Below are 14,345 nucleotides of genomic sequence, written 5' to 3' on the forward strand. Positions count from 1 at the left end.
AAAACTAAGAGAAACTGTACAAATATACCGCCGAGTATTGTGAAAATATGTAAAAATAATTATATGAAGAAGAAAAACAGCCTATGGGACTGATTTACATTCCCCTCCTTGCCCCCCCCCCCCCCCCAATATTAAATTCTGGGTGCGCCACTGTCCCCATATAAAGTGGGTTTAACCATATATCAAATCGAGCTTAAATATTGGGACCATACCTAAATAAGATTTCATATAAATAAAAAGGATTTCAAGTTATATATAGGTACATGTAAAGGTACAGGTAAATATATAGGTATATTATATTTATAAAAATCGATGTTTTTTAAAATAGATATAAAAAATATTAAAACTATGAATTAGTCAAAAATCTAAATGCTGAAAATTTGATAACTTAATAAACTAAATTTTAAAATTAAATATAACCATAAAAATAATGTAATAATAACGTAACCTATGTACCAAATATGTGACAAATTCACATTTTTTTTACAATTGTAAGTTTATCATTGTCTTAAAAAAAAAAATCTTTTTAATGTTTTCAGATACATAATATTTATTAATTAATACAGTTGAAATTGTAAATTATCAAAATAAATTCTCAAATTGCAAGCTTCGTATTTTTCCGTTAGGTTGTCTGTTGGCATATCGTCACCCTAGAACAATAAGGTATCATCTGGCATTTTGGTCAATTTTGACTTTTTGGTACCAAAATTCTTATAATAATTTTCTCTTTAAAACTGTGTTACAAGATTTTTAAAAATCTTTATGGTTTATGATATAGCAGGGCATTTAAGTTCTATATCAGATGCACTGGTAATTTGTTTTTGAACAATATGGTTCGATTTAAAATTTGAAAACAACTATGGACCATTTGCTATAAAAAAAATAATTTTGGAGCAATATGGTTTCATTTCCGTTCAGCTGTCAAACTAGTACGTTTCTCTCAAATATTCGCGCTTCGTTTTTCAACAATTTAATAAAAATAACATAAAGATGAGCAATAATTTAAGTGAAAGGGGTATTGTGGACATTTAAGAGGATGATAATACTACGAATATACCTCACCAACCTACAATATCGTTGCTTTAAATACAAGGTAAGTTTGAGGTTATGTATTATTTTTGTTATTCATGTATTGCAATTAATTATTCTATTTTGTTTAAAATTTTATATAAGTAATTCTATTATCTATTTATTTTATTTTCAGCAACAATCTCAATTTATTGGATAATATAAACGATCTTCAAGTTATAGGTACTGTCTGATGATATTACAATTGATGAGGATTTTGGGTACTTATGTTTCTTTTCAAATGAGTACTTACTTAATTTATTTGCTGTTCTTTCATATTTTGTAAATTTGACATTACATCTGAATAAATTGTTTCTAGAATATGTCATAATTTCATATATATTCTCCTTTTTATTATTCAGGTAGGTGGAAGTACTTGTAGAAGTTGCAGAGTATGTTGTTTGCGAAGAAAACATAGATGTTGGCGATGATATTGACTAAATAATAATAGTTGCAATAGCTCTTTTCATAAACTATTTAATTATTACTGTATGAATCACTGCAGTGACAATACAATGATATCTTTATTAAGTTTCATTTAAAATTTGAGTAATTTGAGAGGTTTCGTAATAATAGTTTTGTGAAACTATTTTTTTTATGCCAGTCTATTATCATAAAAACTTTTTTTTTCATAGCTGTGAAGTTATGTGAGTACACTGGAGCGTTCATCATGGATTATATGGATTCTAACAACAAAAACCTTGAAAGTGAAGATACTTTCATGTCATTTTATAAACTATTAATATTGTTCTAAATCTCAGTATTATGAAACATTTTTTTATACCACGTCCTGTCATTTTTCATAAACTATGTTTAATTTAATGTTGTTCTAATAAAGAATTAATCGAAAAAGGTATTTTTATTCTATTTTAAACACAATAATTAAGCCCTGTAGCAAAATATTTTCACAACATAAAGGTTTAATAATCAGATAGAACTTTGTTGCTCTGATTTTTTCGATTTTCAGAGCAATTAAGTTCCATCACAAAATTTTTATGTCTGGATTAGATAATATCAGATATATTTAGTATACAATGCTTTGAAAATACAAACATAATGCAATAATAATAGTATTGATAATATCTGCCAATTTTCATTGCATATAGTTAAGATTTTATTCATATTCAAAACTTTGGAGCTCGATATCTCAGTTTGGTATAAATGCCAGATGATACCTTGTTGTTCTAGGGTGACGATATATGGATCCCCTTAATTAAGTATAGATAATTCTGAAAAAAGCGCCAAAGTTTATTATTTAGGTACATTTATGTTGTTGTCGAAATGAATTGTTAATTGTTTATTACATCGGACACGTACAGCATTGTGAGAGATAATATTGCAAGCCATTTAAAATGCAGACATTCCTAGGTCACTAAATGCGCCACTGACAATAAACCTCCAATTAAGTTAAATAATCAGATATCATATCAATAATATAAAGGGATAGTTTATGATGGAATTTATGCCACTTTCAAGAAACAACACGCAGAGTGTAGAGCTAACTACTGTTATAACAGGCAATTTGACTTCTGACTCTGCATGTCAGTACTAATGGCGTAGGTACTAAAAGTTACCTTGTTTTCTACCTATCTATGCTCTGGACTTGCCATTGATTAATCATCACTTATTTGAGGTTTATATCTTTGCTGCAATGACTCTACATCAATGTCAACTGAGTTAACTATTTCTCAAAACTTTCTCTTAAAATTATTTAATCCCGAGCCCCTTATTTGATACATACTCGTAAAGATAAAGAAAGGCGTTCAGCAACTCTGGTTTGAATTTGATACTGGTTTGCAATCTCAGTATCAAGCTCCATTCCTGAAATTGAAAATATTCGTTTTGAATTTTGAGAAAAAAAAGACATTTCTCATCATAAGTAGGTTTACCATACGTCCCGGTTTGACCGGAATTGTCCCAGTTTCATACATTGGTCCCGGCGTCCCGGCCGGTTTGGCATTTTGTCCCGGCGGTTGTTCCGCGCATGAATGATGATAAAATTGTAACGGCGTACATAGAAGACGGCAAAATAACATTTACAGCCGACTCTTCATGCACAATACACTTCAATCTGCTGTGGATGGTCTGCCAATCGAAATTGAAGGTCTCGTTGTGAAAATATATAAATATGTTCATATCTACACAGTTCGAGTACCTAACTCAATTGAAGGAATTCTGTGAATTTGTAGATGTGAGTATGAGTATAAAAAAATAGTTCAGCATGAAAGTACCACATTTCTTTCTCTGTTGCCACCAGTCGAAAGAGTTTTCAATATATTCGAAGGTCTGAAGTCAAAATATTTTCTTTCTCAAGAGAACAGTCCACATGCATTGCGAGATGTTTTTTGAAAGTGACGCATGTGAATTATATTTTTGGTTTGTGCACGGACAGTTGAATAATTTTAATAAGACTGTCATGAAAAAAAGGCAAGCAAACGCTACAGACATTGTTTTGGAACTAAGAAAACTAATATCTAATCTTCTATAAAGGATGGATTGTAACTTTGTCCCGCATGGAGCGAAACAGTTGTTGAGAAAACTTAGTTGCCAGGTTGTTAATACATTTATGATAGAGGTCTTTTTATAGACGATGTATTTCTTACACTGAACTGTAGGAAAAGAGTTTCGATGGCGCTGAGATCTTCGCATGGGTTGGACTTCATCATGTACTGAAATCGGACGAGATTGAACGATTTGCTGAAGCTATAAACGCAATACACGGTTCAGATGATCGACAAAATATAATACTGAGTCTTTTAGATGAGATGTCACTCGCCAAAACTTTTCTTTCATCAAAAAATGAAGAGTGGAGTTCAACGACGATCCAAACCGAATATGTTGATAAGTGGCTCCAATTCGGCTCCAAGAGCAACACATCGGTGTACTCTTCTAGTAAAAGTTATTCAGTACATTTTGTGTCTACCAGGAACGTCCGCAGCTTTGGAGTGTGTTTTCTTGATCATGAAACACATTTGGTTGGATGACCGAGGCTGGATTCAGGAGTCTACGGTACTGGTGCTGCTATTTTGCAAATTGAGCTTCAGGCATTACATGCAACTTTTTTTATGAGAAAATTATAAAAAAATGATAAAAGTCCTGAAAAGTGAGAAGTACGACTAGTACAAGAAAATTATTTAAATTTCTGCTGCAGCAGACCTTTTGCATTATTCTTTTGTACATACATACTTTTAATAAAAAAACAATTTTTGGTAGTTAAATTTGTTTCTTTGTCCTGTTTCCAGTTTCTGTCCCTCTTTAGAGTTTCTTAATGGTAAGCCTAATCATAAGGAAATAAAGAGATCGGAAAAATAATATATTGTATCACAATAAAACTTCATACAGTGGCAAATTTGTTCACAATTCTAAAAGTTCTTACTTTACTTTCAAAAATCTACATTTTTCCATTATTTGGAAACCTGTACATACTAAACTTGGCTTTCATTGCAAAAAAGCTCACACTAATGTAATGCTTTCAGAAGAAAAATTTCGATGCGCATCTCACAGAAGCAACTTTTTAACTAGATCAATTTAAAATAATGGTCTGCTCCATAATTGGACTCGATTCCATTAGATTCCAGCCAATGTGCTTTACCAATTAAGCCATCTGTCCCAACCTAATCACAACGAAATTAACTAATAGCCATGACTAAAGTTTTCCCATTATTTCTGAAGTTTCCCAAATTATTTTATATATTCAATAACTAATTACGTATCTATCAGATTATATAGTCAAGCACAGTCCACACATTTATTACTTTGCAGCTTTTAATGATATGTTTTTGAAGAAGGAAACGGAAGGGAAGCAGCTTTGAACATACTTGGATGGAGACAGATACTGAAGAAGGCCAAGACTCATATAGGGTTGTAGGGCCAAAAATAAGAGATAACATAAAAAATTTTTTTCAAAGAAACACCTGTTCACTTAAAAATATTGATTTAATTATATTAATCTATTCAAATTGTACAAGAAATTAATAAGCTTATTTTCTAGGTCTTCCAGCTGCTTTTTTGCCACCGGCTTGTGGTTTGTCCTTTCCAGTCAACATTGGATGTGGTTCTGCAGAATTTATTTTAATGGGTATTTCGAAAATTCTAACTTTTTTCTTTTTGGCGGGAGGTGACTTTTCCGGAGATTCAGCCACTGCCACTTGCGTATCTATGGGAGCCGCCCAACCGTCTTCAGGGTCTTCAATTTCAGGAGCGATAGGCAAAAATAGAAGCATGTTATCATCATCCCCGTCCTCATCTGAACTGCAGAATGCTGCGACCGGTTCACAAGTCGTCACATCTACCTCCGTTTCTTCGTCATGTTCATTCTCACCTTCAAGATTAATCGATTTATCTTCGTCGGTTACGTCAAATTCAGATTCTCTCTCTTCATATTCAACATTTTCATCCAACTCTTTGAAGTCAGGGGCGAAAGCAGACCAATTTTCGACCTGGTTTTGAGCCCAAATGGAGACAACGCCAGAGCTGATACTTGCAATGATAGGTCGGACAGGATGCCAGACAACATCTAATAATAATTCTCCTTTGGTACCGTGTAAAATCTTGACCAAGTTTCCAATTGATTTCTCCCATATGTACAGAGCGTGCTGTCGGGCAGATCCGGCACAGATATATTCACCGTCTCCTGAGAAGCAACACTTTTTCCAAGTCGTTCTGTTAACCAAATCTTGTAATTTCTGTATAGGTTCTGGTTCACCATTTTTACCGCATTGTAAAACCTCTTTCGCATTGTAAACTCTAATTACTCTATCAGATGTATTAACTAGGAAGCATTCTCCCCTCCTTGCAAATTCTATACTTTTGATTCCTGTTGTGCTCGAAGTACCTATAGTAATTCTAAAACTAGCTTTTATTTCTAACGATTGCGAGTCCAATATGAGAATACGGCCCTTGGCGTTTCCTGTATACACATTATCTCCACGTCTATCAAATGACGCGATAATATTGACATCTCCGTCTTCATCCAGCGGCAATGTTTTGTAATTGGCCTCTAAATCCAACAGCATAGCAGCGTGCTTCATAGGGCACACAAGAAATCTTTTATCATTGCGGGGATCAAATTGTACTCGTAAAATGGGTGTCGGAAACCTAAACTGTTGCTCCAATTCTCCAGTAAGAATATCCCAGATGCACACATTATGGTCGGTAGAGGCTGAGAGTAGTTTTTGACAATTTCTGGACCAACTCAAAGCGCAGACAGGGTGGACATGCGCCGCTATGTTTTTAGCTATGCCACGAGTCAGGAAATCCCAAATGAAAATCCTTCCATCATTACATCCCACCGCCAACAAAGTTCCACGTTTATTGAAAGCACACGTTGATGCTAAAGAAATTGAATCCAATGTTCCATCGAACTCCTCTGGGTAGTTTTGGCCAAAAGATTCCAATAGTTCCAAGTTCATTGTTATTTATTTTGTCACTGCACTCCCAAATTGAATTTCTCTGTAGCAGAAATAAAAATAATTACAATCCAAAAAAAATCATGCGAATAGTCAGTAATAATGAAATTTATCCAAAGGGTCGCAGATCTTTCAGACATCTGTATATTAAGATAATTTGGCATTACCACTATCAATTTTTGTTCGATTAAATTTTGACCCTGTCATTTGTATCAACATTTTTCTCAATATACACATGGTAATTATTACAGCACACTATTGTATTTTTTTTAAAGAGTCCTTCCAGTGGTTCTATATTTCTCAGAAGTGTTTCCAAATTATGTATATTAAATAATAAAAAAAAGAATGTTACATTCTTAAATCTTGTGAATTATTTGTTGAATAAAGAAAATAGTTTATTAAATTATGAACAAGTACATGTACGTTATAAGAAAATCTTGGAATGATCCTGACGCCTATTAGTAATTAATACTTTGATTTAAAATACAAAAGCCGATTGACATAAGTGCTTTAGAGAGTATTGTAAAAACTATTAGTGCCCATACGCACTTGCGGCAGGCCGCCTATCGTTTTTTGTATGCAAAGTGCGATATGCGGCAGGCCGCTGCGGTTAGCCGGCATACAAAAAACGATAGGCGGCAGGCCGCCGCGGCTAGCCGCGAGGCGGCCTGCCACAAGTGCGTATGGGCACTTAGTTAACTTCGTCACAATTAGGTATGCCACTTATTGCTTAGTTGTCAGGCCACATGTTTGAATAACATTATTTAGTTGAAAAATAGTTTATAACTGCACTCCAGTAAGTAAAGTGCGTAAACACAATGAATATCAAAATGTGGCAACCGTTGCCTGAGTTAGGAAATTGGAAATACCAATCTGTTTAGTTTACCAACTTAACTATGTTTCATTTGTTTGGTAAATGCATTTAAATGTCATTATACAAAAAACTCTGTGTATAAGACTTCTCTATATCGGTGGCGAAGGGTGGAGGTAGGCTGTTAAGATTCAACATACTTTGTCAGTCATACTTATATGTTTTCATTGAACTAAGAATACAATTTGCAAATGGTGCTGGTTAACTTCAATTAAACCCTGCCTAACCGAACCATAAGAGTTTAAGTATGCTGTGGGCGATCCGACAAAAATAGAGCAAACTTTTTCAATCATACTTATTTGTTTCTGTTAAATAAAAGGTGCGTTCTAGCAAACATTTGGAATGGTTTGACAGCTCAAAATTGATGCAATGCGCATGCGTAGAGTGCGAAAATTATAAGTTGAAGTGTCATGCCCGCCGTCGTGACGCTGCAATATATTATGAAAGGATTGTCAGTATTGTAGTTCTCGAAACGGCCACGCTTCACGTTAAACTTGCAGCAGTCTAGTAAGTAAACCGGAAACAGTTTGAGATTTGACGTATGGTTCTCTGTTCCAGCAACCAATCTGACCATTCTGGACCGTCAGAAGCTGTATGATCTGAAACGTCAAATCATTTCTGATGATCCGTCAAAGTAATATCTCTCCAGACAGGACCCAACCTAAAAATAATATTCATTTACGTAGTACGGGTATTTCGTGTCCGTCATTTTCTCGACATATTGTGTTACCTATGAACAATATAATACTTTTAGGATTAAGAAAAATCGAGATGATAATACAGCATTCTTCGGCATTTATATATCATGAGATGTTCATAATATTAATATTTTAGACATTCGGTTTAGTTGAATTAGGTATATTATAACTTAGTAATCAATACCTATTATTCATAAGTAACCGTATGCGAACAAGAAACTGCTTTTGTTCTTACTGTCCCATAATTCCAGCTACTTATATCATTATCTATGCAAAGAGTTCGATTTAATATCATCATCTACTAACAATTATTTATCTTCATTTTATTCTCATCTTGTAATGGATTCAAAACCACAAACTATATGTTAAATCAACCGGAAATGATCAGGTATTATATTCCAGTGCTCCGCAACCTTTTCTCACCCATGGCACACCAAAGGTATTCCCAGAATTCCGCGGCACACCATGGGTAAAACAATTTATACATCAAAATATGGACCCCACATACTGAAACGGGCCCCTACCTATCGCTAAGGTTAAAGACAGTGTGATAAGTAGGTAGTGTTTTTCAAATGGTGTTCGAGGTAAAATTAATGGTATTCATTGTATGTTTAGTTATTTTTTGTATTTATTAATACAAACACTCCCCAATCGCATATTTAAAATAATAGTATCAGCGTAGTAATATAGCGCCGCAGGCGACTTTTTTTTAACCATTAGAGAAAATTTGTAATTTGTGTTTATCTCACTTATCTGGTTGATATGCCACGCCCCCCCTGAGCCTGGCCCCCCAGACTAGAGCTCTGACGAAAGAGAAACCCGAAGTTCTCATCACCCGTCAAGTATGACTGCTTATCAATTTTAATTATAGCTTGAGTTGAAAAAAGTTGCTCACATAGGTATATGTCGTATAAAATGAGAGCTGAACTGCGATAGCCTTGTCTGAAATCCGAGGATATTCTTTATTAACCGAAACCTAGAAAATACCCAATGGAACATCGGCGAAATTCATTTTTAGCGTCACGTCGTTCCTCAATTCAAAATTCCTCAGGAATATAATTATTATAGTGCTTCTATAGAATTTCCGGCATTGGTTGCAAAAGGGTTTCGAATCCAGTCGTATTGATTGTATGAAAGTAATGATGAAATTTCTTTTGCACCAAAGTGGCCGGACCAAAAATTCATTGCTTGTTTTCAATGGTAGTGAATTTATTTAATATCCCTATGGTAGTGAAGCATATCAATATATATTCATTCTGACCTTGCATTTTTTTTATTAATTTTATTTAGGTGCTCAAATATATTACCAGCCATGAACGCAAATTTGGCCATTAAGTAAGTATTGTATAATATACAAAATTATTTGCATTTTTTGACACAATGCGCCGCGGCACACCTAGCATCGTCTCGCGGCACACCGGTTGCGGAGCACTGTTATATTCCATTGTCGTCTAATAATAATTCACATCATGTTTTAGAGACGAATAAATTATTGAACTGAATAATTGAAATTATGTACTGGCAACATTAATGAGTTGTCTGCCCGTGTTTCTGCAAGTTTTGGACCATTCAGTTGGATTAGTTTGATTTGAAATACTGGAACATACTTTAAGAACACATAATATTTACAGACGGTACAGATCGATAAAAAATATATTCTTCCATCTATAAAATATCTAAACTGATGTACGGTTTAACTCATTTAGTGCTAACACCGCGACTGGCGCGTTTGGAGTACTTTGCCATTAGATATAATTAACATGTTATTTAAATGTGGTAATTAAAAGGTCAGCAGTGATTGTGTTCATGGCATAATTTTAGATATTTTATAAATATATGAATATTTTTTTACTATTATCTACTACCCACGATGGCCGTGCGGCTTAAGCGTCGGCCTATAGCATCGTTGGTCCTAGGTTCGAATCCTGGGTCTGACGAGTAGACATACTGTTTTTCAATTTGTGTATGAGTCAGAGTATGGGCCTAATAGGTTGAGCAAGTGGCTGACATCCATTTCTCGTAAAAACAAAATCAAATCTCCACCTTTGGAGGCCCATATGATCTTATTAGGATCGGACATGGTCGAAAGAAAAATTATCTACTATGGCTTGGATTAGGCAGGGTTTAATTGAATTGAAAACTAACAAACACTATCTACACATTGTAATATGAGTTCAATGAAAACGAATACACTTGACTGACAAAGTTTGGCATGCACAGTTTATGTCGCATCTTAACAGCCTACCTACCTACCTACGCCACTGTTCAATATAGTCAATATTCTCAGATTTTGGTCAGGCCATGGAGACCATGCCATACAGAATTTAAATACGTTTGTTATGAAATTGAACCAGTTGTGGAATTCAAACTCATGACCTAAAGAACAATTGGCGAATGTTCTAACGTGTACTCCACTGTATATGCATAATGTGTGCTGATTTAATAGTTGGTTATCCAACTACTTCTGAGAGATGTACCTAATGGATCTATTCTCACAGTTGAACTGAGAAAACAGGCATGATGATTTTCAATCCACGTTATGTTTTCGCATGATCAGAGTTCTAGGCAAAGGTAGAGTGCGAAGTAGGTATGTACTGTATACTTACAGTAATACAACAATACATATCGTCACTGTTCTGGCAGAAGACACTAATTCGAAAAAATGACATATTGAGTTAGTACCAAAATGTTCCTTATTTCAAACTTTACCGTCTGGAAACCTTCTTAATAAATAAACAGTCTTTATTTTAAAGTCATCTTTTTTATGATTACTTAATATACTCACATGATAGATCATTATTTCAAACATTTTAACAACTTAAAAGTCAATTTACTCAAAACTATTATTCTTCAGTTAGTGTGTTCTGCCAGAACAGAGACGATATATTATGATGATAAAACATATTAAGACAATACTTAAGTGAAACGGCAAATAATTTTCAACTATAGGCGCGACGAAATTTTGGACTCGCTGGCAATCGGAGAGCGAACGTCGAGGTGTGAATACGTCAATTTGTTTCGTGATGGCGACAGAGGTATTAATTCTTAAATCGTGTAAAGATGACTAAAAATGTGAAAAAAAAAAACGGCAACTCGCAATCCGCGTATCGCCTAGCCACGATCTTTTTAGACTATGCCTCAACTGAGGTATAGCCTTAATCAGAATAATTATTTTTATTAAGAGATGCTGACAGAGTTGTCAGTGGTTAAGTGTTGGGCAATTTCTTGATAAAATATGAAGTCGCCAAAATATACTAAACAATTTCATATAGACCGCATAACAGTAAAATAATGCAATTGTGTGTACTACAATTTTCAGTTCGAAAACTGCCGATTAAATAATAATTATGCTAAATAAGTGCTGTCAAATTACAAACAAACGAACACCCGGATCAAGCGGGATGTCAAGTATGTTAATACTATCTTAATATTTTAATTTAAACACTACTTACGAAATCTTCTCATTAATACTTGTGTTAAGATTTTGAACGGGTTAATAAAATGCTGATTAACGAAAGTATTTTCAGATTCTTTGACAATTTTTAAAAATTTAACCAATTTGACGATGAAAATGTAAACATTAACAAAACATAGACAATATATTAGTCTGGCATAGACGATAGATTAGACCATAGAGACGAAGTAGCCTTACTTGAACTTTCAGTTTTTTAAGTGTGCCGTAAAACGAGGTAGGTAGGTACCTAGGTAAGATTCCTAGTTTAGAAGAGCTATCGATCGAAATTATATTTAATTTCACTTTAAAAATATATACCTACCTATACGATTCTAATGATTATTCCTTTGAAACCATCGAATTTGAGCGACTTGATTGTATAGTAAAAATAGCACAAGATTTTATTGTTTCATGACTACCTTTTTTTCGTTCATAGGTTCATTCGAGCAAAGGATTTCACATAGGTACCTACTCGAAAAATTGAAGCGAGCTTTCCAATTACAAATCTATTGAAATTATCATCATAGACTAATATACTTTTTATCATTTTGTCCAGCAGCAACATTCATGTTGTGACGTCATTATTCTGGATTTTTATTTACATCCTTTTCCGTGCGCCATCTCTCAGACGAGTATGTTTCTTTTCGTTTATTAATTTATAATCGGAAATCATCGTGTTTACGTGTTGTGATTAATATTTTTTGGTGATATGTGACGAAAAGTAATACGAAAATCTAATTATTATACATATTATTTTCAGACTGAAAGATGGTTCAGCGTCTCACTTTCCGGCGACGATTGTCGTACAATTCCAAGTCAAACAGGAGACGTGTGTAAGTAATTTATTTTATAAGATCCACATCTTTCTAATTATTGCTGATTGTTTGAATGGATTGTTTACATGATTCTATACTTTTTATATCACGTTTTAGGACATGGCGACTTTATATACTATCATGTATTGTTAGAAATTCTAACCTATATTTTTGACAGGAGTACATGTGTATGATTTTATGTTGCAGGGTACGCACTCCTGGTGGAAAACTTGTTTACCAATACCTCAAGAAACCCAAGAGGGTGCCCAAGTGTGGACAATGCAAAGAGAAACTTAGAGGAATCACCCCAGCCCGACCTATGGAGCGATCCAGAATGTCAAGAAGGAAGAAGACCGTCACCAGAGCGTATGGTGGTGTCCTCTGCCACAAGTGTGTTAAGGAAAGGATCGTGCGAGCTTTTCTTATTGAAGAGCAAAAGATTGTGCTTAAAGTAATGAAGGCGGGTAGTGCAAAACCCAAGAAGGAGAAAAAGTGATTTTGTTAACCTGAATAAATTCTTTTAAGCTCACCTCTGTTTTATTATTTTACAAACTACAGACCCACCTTCCCATTTTGTTTTGGTTAAAAGAATAAAAATATATTTTAAATTGTCTTCTGATTCAGTAAAGTTAGGAACTGTCTGTTCTGTGAGTAAAGTGTAGATTTTGCGAGATGTGTATTTTTTCTATTGGTCATTTGGCAAGTGAATGACGGAAGTATATTTTATGCTACAAACTAAAAGGCTCATACCAGTGACAAGGTCGTAGAGATCAATTATTGAAAACTGAGCTTCTTTTAATATAATGTTTGCGAAGAATATTCTCTATTTATAACGTGAGGATAGTTGGTATACAATTAAGGGGTCAACATAGATTACTTAAATTGTATTTGTGTGAGACCAACAACTCATACAAGCTACTCTTGTCCAAAGCTAAGTAGGTGATATTATTTTTTTGGATTCGTAAGACTGATCGCAATACAGGAATAAGTACTGTATCTTTACAAAAATTGATACTTTCTCCATATTATGAATACATTAACCTATAGCTTACGGGCCGCACAAAATAGTGTTTTTGCTAATTACTTTTCAAATGCAAATTAACACGTTAATTACAAAATTAATTAAAAGGGCCCGTAAGCATTGTGTTAATATTGTAGTGATTCTTGGTTGTATTCATTGGCGACTTTTTTACTTGGGGCCTAATGCTTTTCAAGGCCACGTATGATAAAAATTTAGCTTGCTATATAAAATTTTTAAAGTTGGTTTATTTCATTCAATTATTTTGCACAAACGAGTCGGCAAACATTATTGTTTCGTGACCAATTTGTTAATATTTATGACAGGCTTGAAGTAGTGGCGGCTGGTGATTTTTTGGATTGCCGTATTTGAGGGTGCGCTGGAAACTTAATGAGATCAATTCAGCGATGTTTTTGATTAGACAAAACTTTATTTATTTATAACCACTGTCTTATTGACGCTTGGGAAATTACCTGGATATTTTATAATTAAAACATGTTGCGAATTAAGTTTTCAAGATTCTGTTTTAAAAAAGATTCTCTTTTTAGTAGAAAAACACCTTACTTTTAACGAAAGCCATTTTAAAATTAAATTTTATTTATTTTACATAATGTAATGAACATAACAAATTTAAAGCGTTCATGACATGACAAAATGAGTAACAATTTTTGAAATATAAATACAGAGCAATGTGAGTTATTAAAAACTCATAAAACAATGTTCACCTAAATTCACCTCACCTAAGTGGAATATATCAATCTCTGAAGCGATTTCATTAAATATGGTAGGTATAATAATATGCAGTATCTTTAGCAATTTGGTATGGTACACTATCAATATGATCACTATTATTGTAACATTATTAGCTTATCACTAGCCATGAATTAATTATTTTCAAAATTATAATTAACCGACATCAACACAGGATAATGAAAAGTTAATTTTCCCGAAATGCTGTAGCAAAATTGTTTTTACTTCCCTACACTAGGTTGAAAAGTATACTGAGTTAAATT

General features: G+C 33.8%; 2 protein-coding genes and 1 long non-coding RNA gene across 3 annotated transcripts; 2 read left to right on the forward strand and 1 right to left on the reverse strand.

Annotated features, from left to right (window-relative positions):
• The first annotated feature begins 916 nt into the window (after positions 1-916).
• On the forward strand, positions 917-1,866 carry LOC147068409 (uncharacterized). Its single transcript, XR_015071390.1, has 3 exons — positions 917-1,093; positions 1,205-1,289; positions 1,431-1,866. It is a non-coding gene; the product is annotated as an uncharacterized LOC147068409 (long non-coding RNA).
• Positions 1,867-4,971: 3,105 nt separating this feature from the next.
• Positions 4,972-11,654, reverse strand: Rbbp5 (retinoblastoma binding protein 5). The gene is made up of 2 exons (XM_085952014.1): positions 11,498-11,654; positions 4,972-6,519 (listed from the first exon to the last, which is right to left on the reverse strand). The coding sequence occupies exon 2, from the start codon at positions 6,477-6,479 to the stop codon at positions 5,049-5,051; it is 1,431 nt and encodes a 476-aa protein (XP_085808140.1). The 5' UTR covers positions 6,480-6,519; positions 11,498-11,654; the 3' UTR covers positions 4,972-5,048.
• Positions 11,655-12,082: 428 nt separating this feature from the next.
• Positions 12,083-12,843, forward strand: LOC147068411 (large ribosomal subunit protein eL34-like). The gene is made up of 3 exons (XM_085953437.1): positions 12,083-12,131; positions 12,260-12,332; positions 12,522-12,843. Exons 2-3 carry the CDS (start codon positions 12,268-12,270, stop codon positions 12,808-12,810), a joined length of 354 nt encoding a protein of 117 aa, XP_085809563.1. The 5' UTR covers positions 12,083-12,131; positions 12,260-12,267; the 3' UTR covers positions 12,811-12,843.
• Positions 12,844-14,345: the final 1,502 nt, after the last annotated feature.

This window comes from Rhyacophila brunnea, unplaced genomic scaffold (assembly GCF_057557595.1).
Source record: "Rhyacophila brunnea isolate RB1 unplaced genomic scaffold, BYU_Rbru_1.0 scaffold_3, whole genome shotgun sequence".
NCBI classification, from domain to species: Eukaryota; Metazoa; Arthropoda; class Insecta; order Trichoptera; family Rhyacophilidae; genus Rhyacophila; species Rhyacophila brunnea.